This window comes from Drosophila tropicalis, unplaced genomic scaffold, assembly GCF_018151085.1.
Source record: "Drosophila tropicalis isolate 14030-0801.00 unplaced genomic scaffold, ASM1815108v1 contig_393, whole genome shotgun sequence".
NCBI lineage: Eukaryota > Metazoa > Arthropoda > Insecta > Diptera > Drosophilidae > Drosophila > Drosophila tropicalis.
Genome location: NW_027172855.1, coordinates 4,631,171 through 4,657,434, shown reverse-complemented (window position 1 = coordinate 4,657,434; position 26,264 = coordinate 4,631,171). Strand labels below are relative to the sequence as shown.

General features: G+C 36.6%; 2 protein-coding genes across 3 annotated transcripts in view; one reads left to right on the top strand and one right to left on the bottom strand.

Annotated features, from left to right (window-relative positions):
- Positions 1 to 26,264, bottom strand: part of Lim3 (Lim3 homeobox protein) — a 39,096-nt gene extending 12,832 nt beyond the window's left edge. Inside the window, exons 1-2 of one of the 2 annotated variants that reach the window (XM_068284490.1) lie at positions 26,248 to 26,264; positions 23,447 to 24,186 (exon numbers count right to left, since the gene is read on the bottom strand). In XM_068284490.1, the coding sequence (XP_068140591.1) occupies positions 23,447 to 23,804 (358 nt within the window). In that variant the 5' untranslated portion in view covers positions 23,805 to 24,186; positions 26,248 to 26,264. Of the gene's footprint in view, positions 1 to 23,446; positions 24,187 to 26,129; positions 26,188 to 26,247 lie in introns of those variants that run through there. The other variant, XM_068284487.1, reaches the window with a different exon arrangement.
- On the top strand, positions 17,438 to 18,049 carry LOC137572859 (uncharacterized). The gene is made up of 3 exons (XM_068284703.1): positions 17,438 to 17,563; positions 17,639 to 17,859; positions 17,910 to 18,049. The coding sequence occupies exon 2, from the start codon at positions 17,639 to 17,641 to the stop codon at positions 17,852 to 17,854; it is 216 nt and encodes a 71-aa protein (XP_068140804.1). The 5' UTR covers positions 17,438 to 17,563; the 3' UTR covers positions 17,855 to 17,859; positions 17,910 to 18,049.

Genomic DNA, 26,264 nt, shown 5'->3' with positions numbered 1-26,264 from the left:
TAATATGGATTGTTGGAAAGGAAGAGCGGAAGGAGGGGGAAAAGTGCTTTTTACGCTCTGCTTAACTATGCTTAGGATGGGCTTCTCTTACTTGGGCTTCAAAGTGGGAAAACTATTTATCATAAGCCACGTCTTGGTTGTCCACCAAAAAGGATGACTGTGAATACAAGGAGTACAAGGATCTGGGAGCGCCCAGGCAACGCCCATTTCAAACGCAACGTATCCGCATCTGTTCCAAAGCATTTATCAAAATGTCAATGCAGCACTTAACCAAATCCATTAAGTAACTCCATGGCATCCACCAGCTCAGTCAGTCAGTCAGTCATTCAGTCAGTTTGTCATGCATTTCATTCATCTATTCATTGGCCATAAAAGCGCGGCTATTGTGTTCTCTTCCTCCTGGTCGTACTTCACCCCCTTGGCCCATCTCTCTGTGTCGCCTGTTTCTCGCCTGTGTCGGCGAGTAAATGCGTCCATTTAGCGGCAAACAAGCGACAGATCCGCTTGTAATCCTTTAAGTGTATGCAGAGCGGCATCATGCGAATGGATGCGAATCGGTGGGCGGGGCACACTCTGGTGACAGCAAGTGCAATAATTTGTTTGCAGTTTCCCCGTTAAGTGCTCTATTTTGTACAAATGGAAACATCACCAGCAAAAGGGACGACGAGAATCAAGTAAAAGTACGATGGATGGATGAATGGAAGCAAGGAAGGAAGGAAAGAAGGAAAGCGCACATTTCAAGGGTGTCTCCGTCTCTGGACGCCTTTTGTTGTTGTGTTTCCCTAACGAAATCAATTCGACAAAGTCAACTAAGGGCAAACAGGGAGGTGGGTGGCAACCCAAAAAAAATAAGAAAAAAGAATTTGCCATCTCTTTCTATCTATCTCACTCTCTCTATCTGTAACCCTGGCTGATGTTATAAGTCGTCCATTGAGCTGGCTGGTTCGCCGACAAAGTCAACCAAAGGAATACAGAAGGAAGGGCTCTTTACAGTGGTTTCAATATTTAAAATATATTTTTAACGATAAACATTTGTATGTACTTTGCTGACTAACACTGCTTAGAAATGTGACCATTATTCTCTGGTGTTAAGACAACACTATTTTAAAGGGTTGCCCCTTAAAATTGTTAGATAAAACTAAGTAAGATTAATAAGTAACTTTTTTGGTTTTATCAAACATTAATCTATTATATTATTTATTATTTCGTTAAAATATAATTCAAATGGATCAAATTACCCACTGTATAAATAGCCACTCCACTTGGTTATACAAATAAGCAAAGTATATCCGATCAGAACGGCCGACCGACCCACCGACCGCCGGGCTCATTTATGACGAAATCCCGCTGTTTGTTTTGAGAGGACATTACCCACAAAACACGGGAAGTATTCATAGCTTCGCTCTACTTAAACACAACCCCAAGTTTTTGTCCTCGTCCTCGCTTACATCCTCGTCGTCATCGTCATCGTCAACGTCCTCGACATCTCGGGTGTTAACACAGCCATGGTTAGGGTTGCGGGTGGTAGCTTTCTGACTGCGACTCACTTGCATTGATGACATATTGGCGTGTCTGTGTTTCGATGGGCACCCCCGGATCGGTTGGGTTGTGTTCATTGTATTGCCACTTTTGTCTTGGCTCTGGTATGTACATATGTATGTATGTATTCTTGCTCTACATACCGTTAATGTTAATGCTTTTAATGTAATAAAAACATTTGCAGCGTTTAAGGGGCGTATAACCATTGTACTTACATCCATATGGGGTAGGCCTTTAATAGGACAGGTTGATTCGAAGTTCGTTTGGATTTTTGTTTTCAATTCTTTTCTGGAGGGTTTTTTTTACATCTCATTCACTTGTTGCTGGCCAAAAAAATTTAACAAAGATTTCTTTGCCATATGGGAAAATGAAGAATTTTAGTTGCTCTTATAAATTATTGCTAGTATTTTTGTTGTTTTATTTTTGGAAGGATCAAATTTGTTTGGGGGTTCGCTTTTCGTTCGAGCCTCATGAATAATACAAAAGCAAAGAGGCGCACCCAAAACTGGTTCCTAATCCAACCCTCTCCCTCTGCCTCCCTTGCCGTATGAGGCTTTAGGTGAAGACAGACAGTCAAGTTTATTGTTAAACAAAAATGGGTAAGCCATAAAATTTCCAGAGTCCCAACCATGCCGTTTAACCTTTTGCTCCCTGCCACACACTCTCTCACACATTCGTAAAGATGGGGTGTAAAATTTCTGCTACTTTTTTTTTTTTTTATTTAACTTTGAAGAAGTTTTTGCTACAATATGTTGCTGATTATGCCGCTGGGATTAAGTGTCAGTCGGCAGTGGTAGTAGTAGTTGTAGTTGTAGTCACTCGACAGACTCTGCCCAAGTGCATAATGACCTTAATCAATTCAACCGACCAACCCTCGAAAATGAAAGAGAAAAATACATTCATAGAGGGAAGAAAATATTGTCGGCGGGCTCAACTGTTGCATTGTGGCATGAACCTGGACCTAGACAAACAGAAATAGGGGAGTGGACCTGCGACTGGTTAATACATAAGTGCTGCAATAAAAACTGAAGCCAACTGTAACCAGAGAAGCAAACAGGGTAACAGAGGCAGATTAAGCAAGGAAGATCGCCTATGGTTAAGTGGACGATGACGACTCATCGACAACAACGTTTGCCACGCGTCATATGGAAATACTAGACGCGTGGAAACTGGCAGTCAACGGCTTAGGCTCACTTTGCTACTTTGTCGCGGAAACTTTGCCAACTTTGCTGCCTGGCGCACTTGACTTGGCATTGGCCTCACTTGTATAACTCACACGTGCCTGCAATTAAGGTGAGAGTAACTCGATACGGTTAGAGGAACTCATGTCAGACTAAGTGGAGACCGAGTGAAGGTCTCCATGCCTCACCTATATACAAGGCATATATACACATTCCGCACTCCACAATTAGGCCGTGTTAACACGAACAACCGTTAACCTACGCAAAAGATAACTGCCATCCATTCCTCCCACCAGCAATGCGCCAACCACTGCCACCATGAGGTTCATTTCCATTAACCGGCAAAAAGAGGCGTTTAAGTTAATAGCAATGGTCGTTCTCGGTCCTCGTTGTCGTCGACTTTCGCCACCTAACTCCATCCATGGCCAAGTCTTCGTCGACTTCTCTACCACATTGCACTTTGGCTTTGCCACTTTTAGTGTTTCATAATTAAAAATGTTGCCCGGATTGTGTCGTCCCCCTTATATATGTATGTTCTTGTTGCCCCCTCATGCAATATTAAGACACGAAGGAAACCGTTAACCAAAAGCCACCATACACCATACACCCAGCTGTGCCCCAGCTTAACTTACGCCTGGCTCTTGCCAAGGTGAAAGTCTTTTTGGGCACCTTTTAATGCGTTTGCTTTTAATTCCGGACGGTGAGCACTTACGGCCGTAAGCACTTACGGCCGTAAGCATTCAAAGTAAGTGCCAACAAAGCCCTGTGACATGTCGTTGGCTCTTCCTCCGCTTTGTCTTGGTTTGGTTTGGAGTGTTTTTTTTTTCTCCTTTTTTGCCACATTTTTATTATGCCTATTATAATTTACTTTATGCATTCGTTTCACCTTCTTGTTCCTCTTCATTTACTTTTGTGTTCCTATTAAGCTTTTGTCGGGAGCTTTACTGTCCTTTTTTTGGTTTTGTGGCGACACTTTTTCTAATTTCATAATTGTGGTAGTAGATAAATGGTCATACATGTAAAGGAAATGCGGATTATCAAGCGGATTTTTTATGTTAAGTCGCATTATTTTGAACGAGAAAAGTATTGACAATGGTTACAACAATATTTCCTTACTGGAACACGAAGATTGGATGAATATTTTATTAAGTAAGAGTAAGTAGGTCAATTTAATCCTTTATTTTATTTGATTATTTCTTATTCTGGTGTCGATCAGAACATCTTCAACTAAGCACAATTGAATCTTAAAATACAATATCATCCAATGTTGGACAAGTTCTGAGCAGTTTTGGTAGTACAAGAAGGCAATGTGCATACTTACATATGTAGACATGTGGATAAAAAGTGTATTTGTTAAGGAATTTTTGTCATTGGTCTAAACAATTTGATGAGATACCAAAATATTCTGATATTTTTTACATTGGAACCTTTCCCATCAAAAAATGGTTTCAGTGATAGTTCAGTTAAGGTGTTTATGATGCGTGGTTTATGGTGCCTACAATTAATATAAGAGTTTAAAACTCAAGCAAAGAACTTGACAAATATATCAACAGGAATGTCGGGCTGATAAAGTAAAGGGTATTGTAATAGTAGTCAGGTGTTTGTTACGGAGATAAGGGGACCTCATAATCTATAGGTGTGTATTCTGTGGGAAGTCATTTCTCTTTGACCTCTTGTCCGTTTGTGAGTATTAACCTAACCTACTGGATTGGAAGGCTTTTTTAACAAAACTTGGTATTTATTGAGGTGAAATTCGTTGGATCGGATTAGAAACCGTCGATCGGAAAGCCCAACCTTCTTGAGAAACATCTCAGTAGAAATTTAGAAACAAAAGCATTCAAGAAAAGAAACTTATTTAGGAAATTAACGATTTTCAATCGACTCGAATTATCTTTGGTACACTTAAATTATCAATCGGAAAAGTTGTAGATATTATCAGCTTATGTTGCCTGTGACTTTACTTAAAAGATGTCATCTCATTAAGTATACGCAAACAAGTGATTTATTAACCATTTAATGCAATTGTTATTCAACACTTATTCGTTAGAGTCCTTTTATGGACTCGCTTGTTTTTCATCTTTCTACGTTTTTTGTGGACTCCTGGCATATTATGTGAAATAATCTGTTAATCTATTCAATATTTGAATCTTTCAAACATAATTTTCCAAAGATATCTGAATAAGAACCAAAAGAAGGTGTCAAAATTTTGACTCTTTGGCTCCATTTTAGTTTCTGAGACATAAATCAGCTTTTGGTCAATGTCAATTGAAATTTTTTATATTTTTACATTTCAAAATACTTAAAACCGTGTTTGTTTTTACTTTTAACTAACCTTGTTTGGGTTACCAAGAAGTTTTTGAAGCTTACAACATGCCTAGTGAGGAAGTTCCTCGACTTACTTTATTTGCAATCCTTTTCTTTATCAACATGACACATTTTCTTTAGGCATTTACAGGTGTGAACTTGCGAATGTATTATCTAGAGCCCACTGAATTCACATGAAGTTGCCGTGGGAGTTGTTATTTCTGACTCACATTATTTTTCATTGAGTGGTTATGGAGAAGAAAAACTACAACCACAAGTTGGTGGGTTGGTTAGTTGGAGGGGCAAAAAAAAGTCTCGTTTAAACCAAAAATTAACTGTCAAATATGTTACTTCAACAATTTGAGCGCTTGGCACAAAGAATAAAACCAAGGCGGAAAAAAAGTACTACAACGGATGGAGAAAAAAAACCAACAAGCTGCTTGTCAGGACAACGCAAAGGACTGGGTTGCTGGGTCCACGGGGCTGCCGGAGCAGCTTCGGGCCGTGCAACACAATAACTTTTCAATTTATGGGCGCACATTCCAGCTGACGGCCATTAAACAATGGGACCCCGTGCCGCTACACACATTTTCTATTTTCTATTTTCTCGGTATTTTCCATTTTTTACGCTGGCTTTTGGCTACTTTGGCAAAAAGCATTCAGTTTTGCTTTTTTTCGTATTTTTTTTGTTGGCAAACAAAAGAGCGCGCACTCGTTGGCAGCCATTCAAGCGTCAAGTCCGAGCTGCAAGCTGACCAGCAGACGAGGCACCCTTGACCGGAGCTATAAAATGGCAAAAACAACTAGATAAAGCCCGTAGAGAAGGAGGGGGGCGGGGTAAATGTGTGGCGGTAGGGGCCACCTAGAGAATGGATGACGACGACGACGACGACGACGACGACTGCGACATGCCAAGCCCATGTCGTATTGTATATATAGCGCATAAAAGAAGACAGAAGGCAGAATGCTTAGAAATGAAACCAAGGCAAAGGACCATCACATCACATTTCCAATTTTGAGTGCCGCTGTTGGTCCTCCTCCTTCTTCTTCTTCTTCTTCTTCTTCTTCTTCTTTTTTCAGTATAGTGGTGCCCCATCAATCGGACCTACTTCGTTGAGCCTCCTTTATGGTTATGGACAACTCTACTTGTTCTTCTTCTTCTTCTACTTAGTCTTCTTGTTATTCTCTTGACCCAAAAGAGGTATATTTATATTTGAGTGTAATTTGACAGATGCAGAGAGATAAAGTAAAAGTTCCACAGAAATTTATGGAAATCCGTTTTGAAATATACAAAATTTTTAAATCGATTTAACTTCTTACAAAATTTTGATAAGTTCTATGAAATTATTAATCTCGAGTTTGATCTTTGAGTTTTTCAAAGCTCTCGTCGTTTGATTCTTAAGAAGCTATGTATGTGGGAATTCCTTTCTCTGACCTGATGAAAACGATTACGATTATCATCGTAAGGTAATACCTTCAGATCGGATACATATACTAGATAACCTAATATGAATGAATATACAAAGTTTTAATACTAAAACTTATGTATTTTAAAAAAGTAATTCAAATAATTTGAACTTTGTAGATTCGAAAATTTTCAAATTGAAATTTAACTTTAATTTCTTATATGGTGTTTCTTAAATTTCTATCGGATTCTATATTAAATATAAAGTAAACAATTTTTAAATATACATTTGAATAGTTACTATTCTACTAATTATTCTTAGTTAATAACAAGAATTATTGAAATCGAACTTTTATATAGATCCACTTATTGAGAAAAGTGAATGGAAACGATATTTGACATGCAGGGTAGCAAATTATTCGGCTATGATGAGCTTTGTTGATTTGCCAGAACTTTACTTTTTTGGTTTTTTCTTGATGCCGTTGTTGTTGTTGTTGTTTTTTTCGTTTCTTTTGTATTGTGTCTCAACTGCAACTTCATCAACCTTTTCGCATTCACAAGGCAGAAAAAAGCAAAAGAAAAAAAGGTTTATTGCGGTCTCTATAAAAATACACACTTGGGGTGATTTCCTTTGCTGCTTCTCCAATTTTTTTATTTTCTTTTCTTTTTCCATTTTTTTTTTTTCGTGATGCTCACACAAAACGTTCTAGGTGTGGGCGGTTTTGGGGATGGGCGGAGGAGGTGGTTAGAAGGTAGAGCAAGGGTGCTCTAACGACTTCGTTTGGTGCCCATTTTATTTGCCTGCTGCCTCCTGAGTTGATTCGAAACCGTTGTGAGTAGAAAAAGCGAGACAAACACAGACAGAGAGAGTGAGAGAGAGAGACTGATAGAGGGGGAAGAGGAAAGCTGACTGCCATTATCTTGGCTTTGCCTTTATGGGGGCTTTTGTGTGCGTTTGATGAAGCCAAGATGGCGTAGAAATGGTTGAAAATACTCTCAAGGGTGGGGGGTGTTGGCAAGGATATGACAGGACACGATGCAGGGGAGTCGGGTGGAGCTATTTCTGCCTGCCAGCCTCTTGTTGAATTATCAGCCACAAAAATGGACGTTGCCATATTTATAAAAACGGACATAAAATGGATAAATGGGGGAAAAATAAATAGGCGTAGACCTTTAATGGAAATAAGGGATGCAGGGATTCAAGTTTTCTACAAAAAGAAACACTAAACAAAACAAGAACGAAGAGATATACAAGGGTTTAGTTTTTCAGGCAGTGTCCACCTTGGAAAGCCATCTTTTTGACTTCTTTACCCTTTGAATACATGATTGGTAAGTGTATTTCATTTAGTTACTCCATTTTATTTCTCATTGACTTTTCCGTGCTCTAATGATATTCTTTAAGGCTTCCTAATGAGCTCCTCGAGCACATTCCATTTCTATCTTTTAAAGTTTGCTTTCTTACTGAAAAGTTTCGTAACTCAAAAGGTAGCTAGAATTGCGGTTAAATTTAAAATAAATATTAACATGAATCGAAATTTGTTTATAGCCATGACCTTCTGTCCGCCTGTGCGTCAGTGTACGCTGTCAATTAAAAAACTCATCGATTGAAACTTATTATTAACCTTTTTTGAGGGTTTTATTAACTACTTGTTAACAAGTTTGACAATTCGTCGGATAAAACATATACATACATAACTGCCTTAGAAACTAGGGATCGAAGAGGCTCTTTTATATTTAAAAGGTATTTTAAAATTAGTCTTAATGAGAATTATCCCACAATAAACAAAAAGCTTGGAAAATACAAGAAAAGAATTTGAAAAACTAATCTAATTGAAGGTAATTATTTAAAGGAATCAACACACTACAATCAGGGCCGGACTAGCCATATAGCAGGATACGTAATTGCTACAAGTCCCGCTCCTTAAGGGGAGCTTTTAGACTCTTAACTTTGTGAGTCTGTAATTAGGCCAAATTTATACAAATTTCATTTAATGCTTTAAAATTCAATTTGGAGTGTAAAGTTGAAAGTAAAAACTTATGAATTATTATATTATTATTATTTTTCCGAATATCCAAGTGTTTAATTGCGATTAAACTGAGATATAACTTCTTGAAATTGTTTAAAAATTTTGAAATATTTTAATAAAAACCTTTAAAGTATCTCAAGTATCCAAGTGCTTAAAGCGATTTGAAAAATGCTTAATTTGATTGATACACAAACCTCTGAAATCTGAAATGAATCTGTAATATCGGACGAAAAATGTATGTTTAAAAATTCTAAAAAACCATTATATTTGCGAGTCACTTTTAACCGATTTTCATTTATATTCTAAGTTTCTTGTGAATTGCGGCTTTGAGTTTAAGGGTATATAAACTTCGGCAGAGCTAAAGCTAGTTTTTTCGCAGGTATTTGTTATTATTCTTATGATATTTAGATAAAGACAATATGATGAAGTTTAAATAGTTTTAAATAAAAAACTTAAGCAAAATAATTAATTTGCCATTAATGACAAAAATGTTAAAGTCTTTTTGGGCAAAAACACCTAAGTAAAATTTCCTTGGTTTGTTTACTTTTTCAACGATTTTTGTCCTAATTGAAATTTACAAGGTCCTCATCAAATTTCTTCCACAATTTATGGTGCCGCACTCACATTTGGCCATTCAATCTGTATTCCCTGAACCCATAACTGCATGGTCACGTTTGCCAGAGAAAACAACAAAAAAATCGAGACTATAAAGTCAACTTAGCAGCAAGTTTTCAGTTGAGATTCAGCACAATATTGAGACGTGCAATCAAGTATTTACGTGAGCTCCATGTGACAGTGGGCGGAGAAAAGTCTCGGCTGGAGTTTTTCTATTTTCTCCACCCATATGGACACATACTATGTACATATGTATGTATGTATGGGCATACCATATACTATATTCTGTCAAAAGTCATTTCCTCTCTCTCTCTCTAGCTTAACTCCCCATTGGGTTGCATTTTAAGTGCACTGTGTGCGCCATTCTTTATGCTTGCTTACGCCTTAAAATATGTGTCGGGACATAAAGTATCAAAAATTCCAAGGCAAGACCACACAGCGTAAATAACAAAAAAAAGAAGGGAAACCAACGAGGAAAGAACAAAATAATAAAAAAAAAAAAAACTAAAGAAGAAACCCCGACTGACAAACCGATGGCATTTTCGCACTCAATTACTTTGCATTAGGAAACACCAAAGACAACGATGGGATTTGTGTCGTTCCATTAAAGTTTTATTCACGCAATCGACACAGAACTGAAAGCTTTACTCTTTCACACACACACACACACACACATAGCCAGAGGGGGATGGGATATGGTGGATGGGGTGGGAGATGGGCTGGGAGTGGAAGTGGGGGGCATTGTTGTCTCGCCCGATAATAAAAAACAATTTGCCACCCATTGGGCATTAACGACAACAAACGACATTGCCAGCAGCATCTTCCTAACTAACCCCTGATCTCTTTCGTACTCATCTTCATACCCTTCACCACCCTCCATCCCCGCCTGCTATAGCGTGTCCTGGTGCAGTTTTTGTCACAAATGGCAGCATATGGGCAAATGGTTTCAAGTGGTTTCCCCGAAAGGCTCGCTCATGCAATAAAATCATTTTGTTCAGTGAACGCTTTCAACGCCAAAACGTCACATAATTTGCGACATACGTTCAAGTCAATGGACGTAGGTCGAATCCATGGATCCGAATGGAAGTTATGTAAGTACATATAGAGGAAACGGTCATGCTTTACTGATTGCTAGAGCAGGTTGCGAAAAATATAACCATTAATCTGTTTGTCAGCCTGTGATTGTGGTTAAGAGATTTTATTCTTTTGGGGGGGAATTTAGTGTTAAATATTATCAATAGACTTTAGGATTAGTTTATAGTCAAAATCATTTAATTTTATCTGCAGAATCCAAGTCATCTATGTATAAACTGTTGGAACATAAGAAATATAAGGATTATCTATGATAAATGGTTTCATATTACGACCCTTTCGAAGAAAGGCTGGGAAGAAAGGACTTTTCTTGAATACCCCTGCGATATATCTCAATAATCTGTGGATCTGGCACTAAGTTGCTTTTCAAATCCGAATTCGTGATGGGATATTACACAGTCAAAATTAATTAGTCCTAATCTCTGGCTTATTGGATGATACGACTCAGTTTCCACTTTCGGTTTAAGAAGTTTTAAAGTCATCGATAATTATGTTAGTAATCATTATACCAGAGTTTCTCGATAAGATTTTCTGACTTTAGATCAAGAATTTATGGAAGATGTCGGAAAGGGGTGTTAATATGCCTTTTTTTAGATATCCTTACGACTTAAATAAAGACAACATTTCTGTATTATAGCAATTTTATAACGATAAATTGGTAAAGTTGAACACTAACTACTTCAACCTCATATTAAAACATTCTTAAACATCTTTTGGAGATACTAACTAATATAAGATCATCACGCTTATGTTACATACATATGTACATATGTTATATGAGAGTGCCTCAAGAAGACCTTCATGTTATCACTATTGCCCTTCCCCTACTTCCCTTACTGGGTCAACTGTGGGTAAACTTTTCATCTTCTTGGGTAAATATTGCATTATCATTGTACTAGCAGGCAGACAACCCCAACTGTTCGATCGGTAACTTCAAAAGCCAACAAATAACTTTACTCTAGATTTAATAAACGATTATATTGGACTTAAATCCCAAGTACTGTACTAGTAGTAACTCTGATCTTTATATAAATAAAAACACATATGGATTTTGTTTGCTTCAACTAAATTGCCCTATAATCTTGCTACTTGAAATGCAATCAGAATCAGTGCCACATTTACTATGTCTATGGCACTCAACAAGAGCTCAAGCATTGGAGTAGTTCGTAAGCTCTTCTCCTACTAAATGAGTGGGTCCCCCTAACCACACACACACTCATATAGATATAGTTGAACAGTAAGTGTGTATGCCTTTGGTGAGGTTATACAACTTGGGTGTTTGACACCTTCAAGTGGCTCGGTCTTTTCGAAATTAGTCCAAATAAATAGATATCTCTCTAGCAAACAGAGGGACAGAGAGAGAGAGAGACACCGAGCGGCATTTCTTAAGAAGTCTTCGTCCATGGCACAACAAACTCAAAAACGGTTGCACAGACGAAGAAGGAGTTCTTTCGGGTTTTCTATCATTTGCTCAGATTTCACATTTGTTTTTGTTTTCATATGCCTTGTCGAGTGACACTTATCTATTTTGAATGGAAGGGAGCTGATATTGTATGAGGGGTAACCCGTACCTAAGCTTATCATCCTGATAAGCCGTTTTCTTTCAAGTGACCAACTGCTCAGCGTACTCCATCGCATATAGGTACACGGAGTACTCATTGATCGAAGGTATATATAACATAAACTAGTCAGATCGATAATTTCAAAAGGCAAGATCTGATAATTAAGATTTAGTGTTCAGTTCAGCTTGTAATTTATAAAGACAGTATTCCAAATATCTTAGTAAGTTTAGTTACAAAGTCAAGTAAGCTTTAACTTAAGATGACGTAAAGAACTTACAAAGAAAAAGCTTAAATTATCGATAGAAATATCTTGTCTTCAGTTATGGTATATTTTCGATATCTCAACAATTTCGAGATGTCGATCGAACCCCCAGTCAAACCAGGATTAAAAACAGTTTCAAGAGAAACCAAGTTCCTTTTGGTAGGATTAGATCAGAATACAAGATGGTTCAATGGACAAACTGATTGTCCTAACCAATACATCAATAAACCTCATATTCCTTGTCTTAACCTTATGCAGGGTATCTGTCATTCGTTGAGTTACGTATATTTGTTTACTTGTTTTGATATTCCTTTTCAACCTTTGCAACTAGCTATCACGGCTCATCCCACCATTCGTCCATATGTACACTCTACGCGCAATCTTTCACAATTCGTTCAGTTATAGACTTTTGATAAGTTAAGTAATCGTGGCTATTATTGTCATTATATTGATATATCGGAAATTCGATTGATTTATAATGACGAATTTCCACATATAGAAGTGGACGCAACTATTATATGTACAACTACGTCAAATTGTCAATTTAAAAATATCACCCAATAGAAAAAAGAAAACACCAGAATATTGTCCATTCGACTATCTTACCTCGTGCCTTAAAAATATTGTCTGGAAAGTCCATCCTCAAATGGCAAATGGCTGTCAAGTTTTCAATTTCTGATGATTCAGTCTCTCTGATCTGGCCTGGCAACAATTATGCCAACTGTGTAAATAGATTACGCTAATAATTTGCGGTTGACTTGAACCAAAATCAAAAACCTTCTGAAAGGTAAACATCGACAGCGAGACCAACACCCAACACTGGACACCCCGACCCTTGGTTCAAGAGACAAAAGGAGAACTTCCTACGGATTCCAGTGACTTTAGTAGCCAAAGCTATGGCAGCAGCAACAGCCACCTGCTGGGTACCACCTGTTTAGATATGTTTTAACAAAAGACTGAGGCCAGACAAAGAGCATAGCGATGTGGAAAATAATCAGTGATAAAATAAAAGAATAAAAGGACCATTTGCTTTTTGCAAGGGTTGTAAATGCGGAAAAGGACTCGTCGAGAGAAGCGAGTCTTTTTTATTCACCCAGAGAAGGGTGGCACATGAAAAGCATTTTTTATTTGTTGTTTAACCCCCTCTCCCCTTGTGTTTTTTCATGTGCGTTTTGCATTACAAAACGGATTCATGTTAATAGGCCTCATTTAACGTTGGGTTTGAGATTCAAAAATTGGCGAGACAAAATCATATAATTCTGGTTGGGATAAAGAGACAACATTACTTTAAACTTGAAAATTTATGTGGTTGTTGTCTATTAGATTTGTCATGTTTTGTCCATTGACATTTCACTCTTAAGTCCTTTGATATATCTTAATTATATCATAAACCAATACATTCATAGAGTATAGAGTTTTACTTACAGGCATGTCCATATGCTTAGAACAACATTTTTGTATACTTAAAAAATCGTTCCTTTTATTAATTTATGCCTTTGAGTTGCTTATTGCTTTGACTCATTGTTTTTTTCAATTTAGAATTATCTCTTTAAATGGTTTTTGGAATTGCTTAATTTTTTTAAAACCCATCCTCCCTATATATAAAATTCCAAAAAACTTTTTAGTCTTTTTGAGTCTAAGACTGGGAAAACCACGAATTTTACTTTATTTACTGTAAGATTTCATTTTCCATCCAGTTAAAGTTTTTTGGACTTGGATTCAATAATTTATTAATTATTCTTTCAAATCTGAGAAAAGTGACCTAATAGTTTAGAGTCCTAATGTATAAAGGATATCCTTAAGTATATTTTTCAATTCTTCATGTGATTCTAGAATTCAATTCCTTCTTAGTATCTTAAAGATATCTCAAGTTTTCGGTTATTAATCGAGAATTTTATTCTTGTTAAGTAGCCTCAAAATAGTTTTTAGGTGTTTAAGGATGATGAATATGAAAATTCAAAATAGTTTTTAGGTGTATAAGTATGATGAATAGTAAAATTTATTTAAATATAGATACATCTTGCCTAAATTTTAAAGATTTTGTTTTGTTTTTTTAATTATTGACAAAGATCTGACATAAAGTGAGTCTTTCATAAACTTTTATGTTTATCTCTTTAGTCATCAAGTAAAGTTTTAGATACGAATTAAAAGGAATTTAAGTTAAGAAGCTTTTATTTAAGAGGAAGATTTTTTATGCAGACTTTTTATAAGATGGATAAGATTTTTTCTATAAGCCCCAAAAAGAAAACGTTTAAAAATTGTCATCAATTAACAAGTTTAAGTACATAGTACACCTTTGATTATTTCCGAAGGGGAATCTTCTCTGGGGACTTTCCTAGCGTTCGGAATACATCTTGTAGCAAGTATCTAGTGAGCACCATTTCGGAAGACAGCCGCTCTTCATGTTCTCGTTCTTATCGATACACATTTATTTGTAGCAGTTCATGTAACCGGTGGAAAGTGTAAACAATATGTACCGTCTCAATGGGCAAATCTTGTACCATTCCCGTATAACTAGATAACCACGGGCTCCAACATGTTCCTCCATGGGACCCCAAAGTGTTTGTTAGACTGTCTATGTGTGTGTGTGTGTGCGTATTTATAGATACAAATACAGATTCACTGATACCAAGCGACTCGACGTTATCATCGTTCAAGGTATCGACTTGAAATGATGTACAAATATTTACAGTTGGCATGGAGTTGGTACCAAGTATATATCTGGTAACTGGGCAAAGTTTTGTCTTCTCTTATTCCGACTACCGACTACTACCACAAACGAACCCAAACCGATAAGCGCAACGGACATGAGCACGCTAATTGCGGAATGATAAAAACCAAAAAAAAAAAAAAAGAAAAAGAAAAATACCTAAAAAGACCAGAGCCAACGCAATACCAACACAAAATGCTCGTAACCATAACCGCAGGCCGAAAAGAAAAATAAAATAAAGAGGAAAATGTATCGTCAAGATTTCGACTTAGGCTTGCGCGTTTTAGAAATGTTAAGTATCTCTGTAAATTTGGTTATTGCCAGCATTCTATTTGCCTAAACCGGCCCCCAAGGAATATTGCGTTGCCAGACAACTTGTGACTCTATACAGATGGTTGGTGGGGGGCGGGGGGTTATGAAAAGGGCTGGTAGCTTGGAGGGATGTTCTGAAAAAAACAAAATATATATTGGGGTGACTGCCAGCTTCAAGTGTATTACATAAAATAAGAAAAATTATGATTTTCACTTGCACGAAGGCAAAGGCGAAAACTGCGTATCAGCTGGAAGATAGAGAGAGAGAGAGAAAAATGAGGCACAAGGAGTCTCTGGATATGGATGAGGCATTCTACATTGGGGGCAGAGACTGTTGCTTGCTAACTGTCAAAATCGTGTAATTTAATAAAGTTCTCTGCGGGATATTGTGTTTTCCACCAGCAACAACTACACACATACAGACTACACGTAGATGCCAGTTGCCATTTTGGGTTTATTTTTTCCATTGAGAGGCTTGGCATAGCCTCAAAGTATGCTGCACAAATACACAAAAAAAAAAAAAAATTCTCGTATATGGCATTTTGTATTGCACATCGCAATGTTGGTTTTTGCCCATATGTAAACGGTTTGTATGTATGTACATATATGTATGTATGTCTTCTGTATACAGTTCCATTTAGCCAAACATAAATACGCACATACATACATACATATACAGATTCTTTAGTAGGTATATTTGTGTGAGTGAAGTGCTTTCTGTTTACACTTATGTAGATATAAATTCACTTCTTTCCATATCTGCAAAGCAGCAGAAAAACTTTTTACGTTGAAATATATCTATATTTGTATATACTTTTTTTTCTTCTTGTGGCTAAAAGTTCTGTACTTTGTAAATTTATATTTCTTGCCAAGCTTGCCGATTATTTATGGTTAAGGGATATGAACTTTATAAAGTTAAAGACCTTTTATCAAGTACCCATTTGAATAGGCAGAAAAGTGCATTGGAATTTATATTCTATGCAAAGTCTTAGGAATTATAATTTTAGTTATTTAAAGCTTATTTATTATCCATTTAAGCTTGGACTTATTTCTCTCTTATGTGTTTTTCTAGAAAGATGGGAACAAGATTTAGAGACTCATTATACTTTTATTTTACTTAGTTCTCGCATTACTCAGGTTTTTGTTTACTCATTATTTGTTGTTTTTCTAAAACGTTTATTATTCTACATGTATTGTTGATCAATTTCTTTGGATATTGCCTTCATATGTCTATCCTTATTTCGTAATTAGTCACTTGTTAAAAGAAGACGAACCTGTCTTTAACTAATCCTAAACGTGAGGTTCAACTTTTAAACTTTGAATAATTCGTACCTTAAAATAGAAAACATGAAGAAACCATTATGAAAACGAATAACAAATATATGTAGCCCCTGATGTAAAAATATTATGAAATTTATGAAAATTTCATTATTACAATTCTGACGCATAAACATCGTCTAGAACTTTGCAATTGCGATAAGTTCAAAAGGAATTTCGAAAGACAACAGCTGACTTTACGCTACAGCTTCCCCTTTGGACCATTCCACCCACGATATTCAGCTATTCTCCAGTCTCCATTTCCCATTTCCTATTTTATTTTATTAAGCAAAGAAAGAAATATAAAAGTAAACAGTTGACGGCAAAAAAAAAAAACAAACATACACACAAACTCTTAAGTGTATTTTCATACATATATATGTATGTGTTTGTAGACGTATGTATTTGTATAGCGTCTTTCCAACAAAACATCCCACGCCCACACACTCTTAACGTCCTATGAACGCCCCATTATTTACTTAACGTAACTTGAACATTCTCCGAGGGTAAAACAGTCTTTGCCAAAATATAAAAAATATACGTACATATATATATGTATCTAAAGAACTGACAGGAAAATGTGAGTGCAGGGGGGATTGGGGGTCGGGGAACAATGGGGAAGACACTTGGCTTACCTGCCAGCCTGAAAGGCCGGCTAGTCAAAAAGCTGTCGTCGATGCTAAGCGCACAGTCCTCCCTCGACCCAGAAACAAAAACAACAAACAACAAAAAATGGAGAAAACCCATAAAATATGCAGCAGAATGAGGTAGAATGAGGAGATTGGGCAGAACGAGCAGAGTGCCAGGCTGTATTTCTCCCCCACTTTTTGCCATCATCTCGGGGAATATGGCAAAAATGGCGAAAAAATGATTTATGTGGACGCCAATGGTAAAAACAAGCAAACAATAAGCAGCAACGGCAACAGCAGGTTCACCAGCTAAAATAACAAAATCAACTGATTTCACAATTTGGCCTACCCATGGCTCTTGGCCATGGCATCCGGACCATCTTCATTTTAGTATTCGTTTTTTTCCTTCCTTCCTTTCCTTGCTTCTGAGATTTCCATTTATTCTTACTTTGGGTAGAGGGAAAGAGAGACTCTGTGCTTTAACTGTCTTAAAGTTGAATATTTTGAAATTTGTAAATTTTCTTTTATTGTAAAATTAATTTCTCTTTCTTCCTTTTCTTTCTTTTTTTGGCATATTAGGATAAATTTAGATAGATTAAACAAAGACGGCAAGTTTTAAATATGTAAAGACTTATAATCTTAAGACCTCGCCAACATTCTTCCATATACACGCACACACACAGATGACCGATATCAATTTGAAAGCCTATAACGCCTTTCGCCGCGATTTGGCCAAAATTCATCGGACGTTCAATTCATATACCCAAACTGAATTCACCGACGATGCGGCAACCTGCACAGACTCTGAGTACCAGCTAATTGATGAATTTTCCCTACAAACTGATTCTGATACCACACTTAAGATTAAATTTCCCACATATGAGATGAAATCGAATTAAGCCAAGTAAGAAACAGTTACTTCGTTGGTAATCAAGCTTAATAAAGTTGTCTTAGATATCAGCAAATATGTGGAACAGAAGCCAATCAAAGGATCATAATTTAGAGAAGAAATATCCCAGCGAATGGACAATTGCCATGAAAGCTGCCCTGGCAAAGAAGAGGCTACCAAGATATACCATATCTGAGAGCAGTATGGAGGCGAGCCAGACATCTCTTGCAGTTCCCAGTGACCTGGAACAATCCAAATCTGAAGAGAATGTGACAGAAAGTCTGGATAATCTGGAGTTGGAACAATCTGCCTCACAATCGGTCACATCTCAAGAAACTGTAGATCTAATCACCATTCACTCCCCTACATCAGTTCGTCTTTCGAGCAGCATCAGTACTATTGACAGTTCTCATCTAACTATAGCTGATTCTGAGACTTCGGGTTATACAACCGAAAGTTTTTACAGAGGTTCATCTGAAGGCAGTTACACCTTATCCGGCAGCTCTTATAATAGTTTGAGAACCATTTTTGGCCCACCGCCAGGGAATTTCTTACGTGAAATTCACATTGGCATTAATGCAAATGCTACATATGAACAGATCGAGGGCATCTGCCGGGATCTACGTCGTTTATTGACCAACGAGATTGCTTTCATTCATCAAGAAGGTGATTTGAGGCCCGCCATCTATTTGATTGCCTATCACTATATGTAGAGGAGAAGAAGATAGACCAGAAGGTGAAAGACAGAGAAAAGCGTATCAACCAAATTCAATTCGAATCCAAATTTGAATGTTAATATACGATTTTCTTATTTTCTAACTATTATTCATGATTATGTTTTATTTCATATGTATTAGACCACTTCTTCGATACAATCAAAAGCCCAAACGATTGATTTGGTTCTTAAAAGGTCTTACAAATCGGTTTACTAGATCAAAAGACGTTTTTGGAATTTGAAATTCGAAAAATGATTAGATTTACTTCTTGAATTTGTGAGTAGTTATGACTTAAATGGCTTCTCAAAACTCTAGGACCGAATTGACTATAAAAACCGAATACCAGCAACTACATACATATGTTTTGGAGCATTCATTTCTTTTGTTCACAGCCTTTATTTGCTTTATGAATATATTCATGTACAGCTCTAGAAGAAATGTAGTTCTGGTTTAAAGTTCTTAAAAGACCATAAAATCCATTTCCATGTTCATTTTATTGAAGGACTTTTCAAAAATCTTGCATTAAATCTCGTTTAGATCCATATAAAATGAAGTAAGTTGAAATAAACTCGATCACGAGTCTATATACGAAATTTGGTGGCTGTAGCTTTTCTAGTCTCCGAGATCTAAGATAGACGGTCAAGGCAAGATCGACTCGGCTGTTGATGCTGATCAAGAATACATATATGTATATACCTTATAGGGTCGGAAATGCTTCCTTCTGCGTGTTCCATACATTTTATCGACTTTAATATACCATTTCAACCTATGGGTGCATGGTATAAAAATTATACATATATTTTATAGATAACATCATATTGACAAAATGTTCAGTTTTCTGTTTTGGCTATCCATTTATTCCTTGTAAAATATCAGCCAGAAAGAAGCCCCTGCAAATCGTTCCGGAAAATGCTTATCTATCGGTTCAATGTAGGATTTTGGCAGGCAAGCAAATATTTATTCATGACCCAAAAAAGGATCAACGATAAAATGAAAATGAAATGAAACTAAATGACATATTTATATTGTAATTTTAAGATTAACACGTTGTCTATGAATGTGTCTAATTAGTAATTTCGTTGGCATAAGTATTTTGACAAAATGTTCTAAACTGAAAAAAGCTTTTTAACAAACTCAGATGATATAATTTGTAACTGTTTCGATAGTCTTCTAAATTTACTAACAATTTTCATGGATAAATTTCAGATTCAATTGAACCCTTCACGTATTTGTAATTTTATTCAATAAAACAAATTTTGAGCGCAGTGAGCGATCTCAGGTCTGTTACAGCATTACACATCAATCGCTTGTTGACATTATGACAAATTATCCAAGCCCACTAGAAAACAAATTCCACCCCAAAGGCCTCAGAATCAGGAAGGATGATAATGGGAAGTAAGAAATAAAGGAAACACCGACAAGCCAAAACGGATACGCTTAACGCTCATGTCGGATACTAAAAACAGGCGACAAGCATGCGAGAGGGGTGAGGGAGGGTAAGAGTTGGAGAGGGGAGAAGACCAAAGCCACACAAGAACGGCTAACGAACGACACGCGGCCAAACAGTTGAACGACAAGTGCGCAAGCCATTCGACTTTTATAGGGTTTGAGGGGTTTGAGAGGTTTGAGGGTGCGGGCTTGATCCTGAGAGAGAACTTTGTCTGTATGTGTGTGAGAGTGTGCGTGCGTGTGGGGGGAGAAGCGGGCATCGGGAGTGTTTGCTTAGTGCTAAGTGCATGCCAGTGGAATACCATGGTCATGGTGGGTATGGACATGGGCAAGTGGAAATGATAAACATATTTACACAATTTTTGACAGGCCCACAAAAAAAGGAGCTACACAAGAACGGGTGAAACAAAACACCCGTGGGTGCAGCCCTTCCTCCAACCCCTTCGTTTCTCTACCTTCTCGCCGAGGCAAGTAAACCGAAAACTCGATAAATATGTTTATGTGCAAATAACAAAATATTTGTCGATTGTCGGTTGAAGGGTAAAGGAGATGGAGAAGTGGAATGGGTAGAGAGTCATGGTGGAAAGGGTACAGATCCGGGCTATAAGATGGGGTATGGCATGGGCTGGTGGTTCTGCTGGTGGTGGTGGTGGTGGGGGGAAGCACCGCAAGCGCATAATTCAATTTTTCTGCTCGTTTTTGCACGACGCTCGGTCTCGGTCTCGGCGCACGTCACTCAATTCCATTGGGAACACCCTGGGTACGCACTTTTCCAGCTCGGCATATTTAGTGACACGTGGCCTTTAGCAGCCTCAACTCTCCAATTTCGTGTGGTTTCACATAGACCTTGTATTTATTTGTTTGTAATTACGCGTGTTCCAAAACAAAATCCCGGCCCACTCGAAAAAATCGACTCACATAGAGTCGAGAGTTGCAATTTGAAGTTGGAGTCGGAGTCGCAGTCATGCTCATTTCTATGCCCTCTGCCACGTGCTCATCCCAGCACCGCCTGCTCCATATTCCCTGTGCATTAGCGACTAGACATTTGGACATTGTCAACAGTGTTTCGGGGCTTTGGCTTTTGGATTTGGTTACGGCTTTGTCTTGTCTGGCCTCATGTCAACGTACGCGTGTCTTCCAGCCGCCCATTTAGCCATTGTATGTGCCTTTTGCGAGTTGTCAACTTTTCCAAGAGCCTGAAGCTAAAGCTTTCAGCCGAACGCGAGAGTCTTGTCAATTGATTTTCCGTGGGATTTGGGCGACATCAAAAACGAAATCATAAATGTGACATGTGGGATTCTATCTCCATCGAATGATATAAAAATTGGTATGAGGCACAGTCGAGACGTAGGATTTGTTAGACTTTAAGTTACTTAAGTTGGCATTTGAGAGTTGAACTTAAAGAGCAAACTTGACTATAAGGGAACCCTTCAAGACTTATAAGGAAATGGTTATATATTCAATGGCTAGACAAATTTATATAATTTTAACTACCATCTTCAAAGAAGCTAACTCGACTGGAAAGGTGGAGAACATCAATCAACTAAAAATGTTTATAACACGGGGACTACATATAGAGAGAGTAATCAATGTCCTTGTAGCTGGGATAAGATGAGTTTGCTTTATTTGCCAAGGTCGAGGAAATAAATGTTTTCATCTGCCATCCTCGATAGATGAGTTGATGAGATGAACCACGAGGACTCGGACTCGGACTCGGACATAGCGTAAAACTAGTCAGTATATTCATCCGTATATCCTTATAATAATAATTATTTTCATCCAAAAAAAAAATATACTAAAAGATTTTATATTTTAGCAGACGTAAAAACGAAGTTCCAATAAAAAAAACTGATTGCTGTAGTTTTTACTGATTCACAACAACTGACATTATTATATTCTGGAAGGTCGTGAGAAAAGCTGAGATATATAAGACTTGATCAGAAAATAGCCAGGGAATAATTATAATTATTTCTTTTTAGCCAATTCTTTGCTAAAATTTTTAATTCATTGAGGGAAAAAGTAATAAGAATTTAACAATGTATTCCAATGCTTTTAAATAATAATTTATAAATCCAATGGAGCTATTTCTTAATAGAAGAAAAATGGAAATAAGTTTGAGATTTTGAAAGCTAAAAGGCTAAAGATAATTTGAATGAACTTATAGATTATTCTCATAGTTGTAGAATAAAAAAGTTCAAAATCTGAACCAAGAACTGGGTACTGCCAGTTTTTAATCAATCGCTTCAGTCTTGCATTATGTATGACCCAAAACACGGACAAAAAACACAGATATTAAAAACTGAAAAAGCTGTTGAAATACTTTCCAAAATGTGAACCAAATGCTTTAAATTATTGCACTCTTCTGAAAACAAATGGACATTTAGAATTGCATTTAGAATCGACAATGAAAGAAGTTTTCTTAAATTAGTAGTCCTTGCCAAGTGAATGTCGATATAGAAAGCAGCATTGGGATCATTTCTTTTTAAATCCTCAAATGTTGGAATGTTTAGAAGTAATATTTTGATACTACATTTGTAAGTTAGATATAAAATCAGAAATTTTCTTCCCATTTAACTACCAAACAAAGTCCTGTGGTGTGTTGATTTCATTCCAATTTAATTTTTATAAGTTTTATCAAATTTTAACAGAACATTAAGAAAATTATGGTAATTTAAAGAATATTAAGACGAGAAAAACAAGTCAGGAAAATTGTTCAGTTTATATAAAGTAAAGTAATTCCTTTAAGCAATAGCAGTTGTAATATAAATAGGCTCCATCGTCCAAATGTAGTAGGCCTTTAAGTTTAATGTTTTATCCTTAATGAATACATACATAAAAACATATATATGTTTAGTTCCTGCTAAAGTAAACCCCTTTAATAGTGCTTAAGTCGCACATTTTGGCTTAGTTTCTAACCACAGACATACATTTTTCTTAGTCAAATCCACGCAGCCAAACAACAATCAAAAAGAGCATATAAAATGAGGGGGTCTTACCACCCGCACAAAACACCTTTTCTATCACTCCCTCTCGCCTTCTTTAGCTCTCCTTCTCTCTCTCTCTCTCTCTCTCTCTCTCTCTGTCTCTCTCTTTCTCTGCGTTTTTCTCTCATTCTGCTCTGTTTAATTGAAAAACACTTAAGCTGGCTAAGGACTACAAATGAAAATGTGCAAAACCATAAGCCAGGCCAACCGCAAGTTTCTTAGTTCCATTTGCCACACATGAGAGAGCAGCAATTTGCAACAAAGCTCCATCAAAATAAACTTTCAACTCCAAAACTCAGACTGACCAACACATCAACAACAAAAACAACAACAAAAAGAGAAAGAATAAACTAAACGAGATGGGGAATAGGGAATGGGAGAACCTTAACTAAAAAACATCCATTAGGACAAGCTCAAGTCAAAAGGGATGATGTCTTTTTGGTGGCTACTCACCCTCAAGCGCTCGATTTCTTGAAATTAAGGCAAGCACTAGTTCAGGATTTGGGTCATCGTGGTCGACCTGGCCAACTCCGGCTGCAGTGCCAACCGGGACGCCATGAAGATGATTGTGTTGGCCAGCAATCAGGTGCGATGCCTGAGGCGTTGAAGGCAATTGTTGAGGATGTTGGTGCTGCTGTTGCTGATGGATATGCGGCTGTTGTTGCTGATGATTATCCATGACTGTCAGATGATGTTGTTGTTGCTGCTGCTGCTGCTGGTGATGATGCTGCTGCTGCTGCTGTTGTTGTTGTTGATGATGCAGCGGCGGCGGCGGTTTCAGGGTTTGCATCATTGCTAAAGCCAAATGCATACAAATCTCCTTTTCAAAGATATATTTTAATTGTGGAGGAAAAATAGTTCCTTAATATTTATTATATATAGATGTGGCACTTGTTAGTTAGGCATTAAGCAATTGATACTGCCCTATATAAGATAATATTATTATTAATTTAAAAACTTGTATTTTAATATTTTGCTTTTTATTTTTGCTTGGCTTAAGGACTGGGGACTTGGAGGGCGTTTGATATCACACACGATTCGCACTCGCGCCCAACGATACGGAGCGTATTAGCCAAACGCGTTGTATTGGTTCGTTTGGTTGGCTATTTGCCACTGGCACGAGGTTCTAACAACGCTTCAGTTTCCAAGTCCCCGTCGTTCTTTTCTTATCGCAGGCGGTTTCTTTCTTTCCCCTGTTTTTTAGTGGGTAGTTGTTGGTGCTTTTTCTTTTTGAGAATGTGCGTAGCTCAAGTTTGTTTTTCTATATCAGTAAATACAACCAAGTGCCACCCTCTTGAACAATTTGAATTTCTTACTTTCGCGCCAATGAGGCATACTAGAGTACTATCTATGAATGATTTGCCTTTGGGTGTGCATCATGCAAACAGCAGCAAATGGGGTTAAATCAAATCAATGGAAATCCATGTGATGAATTCATGATCGAACCATGAATCACTATCGATTGTCTAAATACCCAGACTTTCAAGACTCACACATATACACATATATAAAAGAGTCCCTATCCTATAAACATAAATTATAATTACTGTAGTTAATATTATTGATGTCACTACTTTCAATTTATGACCTAAGGGAAAAAACAAAAAGTTTTACCACATGCAAATAAATATCAAATTCGCATCATCAAAAGACAAATTTCCCCTTTAATTATATTATTTATCCTAATTGAGTTATATTAGTAGTATTTTGACGCCTTTTGTTATCCTTATTGTTAAGGTCTACTAGTTTTTTTTGTTTAGTTATTTCAAACATTCCACACAATTTGATGAATAATAAAATCAATAAATGAAAACTTGAAGAAAATCAATAACGTTTACATTAATATAAAGAAAACAGGCTACAAATACATCAAAGTGAATTTCTGAATCCCAGAGATAAAAAACTTTTAATAAAGAAAAAGCTAGAAAAAAAGGTTTAAAAAATTTACTTTTAAACCGAAATAATTGAATAATTTGTTTTAGAAATAAGTGATTCTAAAGATCTAAAAAATATGTATTAAGATATGGGACAGAATCTCAAATCTATAACCCCATCTCAAAATAGTTTCTGCAAAAGCTAACATGATTAAATATATTCCAACTATGTTAAAATCTTCCATGTTTATTTTGCCATGACATGGATAGGATTGGCGCCAGTTCCAAAATTTCTTATAATTCAGGACTTAAATTGGCAAATTTTTGACTTAATTTTTGTTATATATTTTGATTGGGATTCCTAACTAAAAGAGCTATAATCTCTAAACGGATTGTATAACTGAATTTTTAAAAACTAAAATTTAAAGAAATTTTATTTTAAATTGAATAAATTCCTAAACGAAGTCTAAAATTTAAAGGTCTAAGAGTATCTACCGTGGAAAAAACCTAGGAAAAGTTATAGATCATCCTCAAGTACTGTACTAAAAGGGTTCTAAGTGTCAATATTTGGCAATACGACTATATAAAGACAGTTAATTATTGTCAGAGTCCTCGACTTACAGAATAAGCAAATGGAATTCCCCTAAAATTTCAAGAAATATAAATCCTTAACATTTCAACGCCCAACTAACACCTTGAGAAAGGTGCAACTTTTCCCCATTGTCCTTCAATTTGTTCTTCATTAAAACATTACAAAATTTCACAACAACTTTCCGTCTCATTGCTACCCAGTTCAGCTAAAGAAAGATACAAACTACAGATGTGCGACTAAAATACCTAATAATTAATTTTAAATTTTAAGCATTTCTGGGCCTGGTAAAAGTTGTTGCTTTCTTGCTATATAAACCTTTTGTTGAACCAGATCAATTAAGCAAACATGTTTTAAGGGATTTTGTCTGTTTTTGGTATAAAATTAAAGTAAACATTAAACTGCTTCTTTAAAAGTTCTGTTTCACAAGAACAGGAACCGAGAACGTCTCGATGTCTCTCTCTCTCTCCCTTTTTTGCATGTGCAAAGTGGCGCCCAACGTGGGGGAAATTGTAAATCAGTAAGTGTCAGTTAGCCGACAATTCGATAATATTTCCCTTTACGCAGTTGCCTAATATTGCGAATCTTGAATTTATCACTTAAAACCCACAAGTAAGACTCTTTAAAGTATTCTTAGAACGAAGGTGATTGATTGAAATAAATCCTATTTAACCGTTTGATCATCATTTCACTTGGCACGCATTTCACTCTGTTTCGCAAGGTATTCCTCGCATAAAGCTTTTAAATTTATTGTGTATTAATTATAATTTAGATTTTTATATAGAACTAACATTTAGTTAAATTTGTT

What these genes read in the sequence shown, in the direction of transcription:
- LOC137572859 (XM_068284703.1), top strand. Translation starts at nt 17,639, where the DNA reads ATGACCGATATCAATTTGAAAGCCTATAACGCCTTTCGCCGCGATTTG.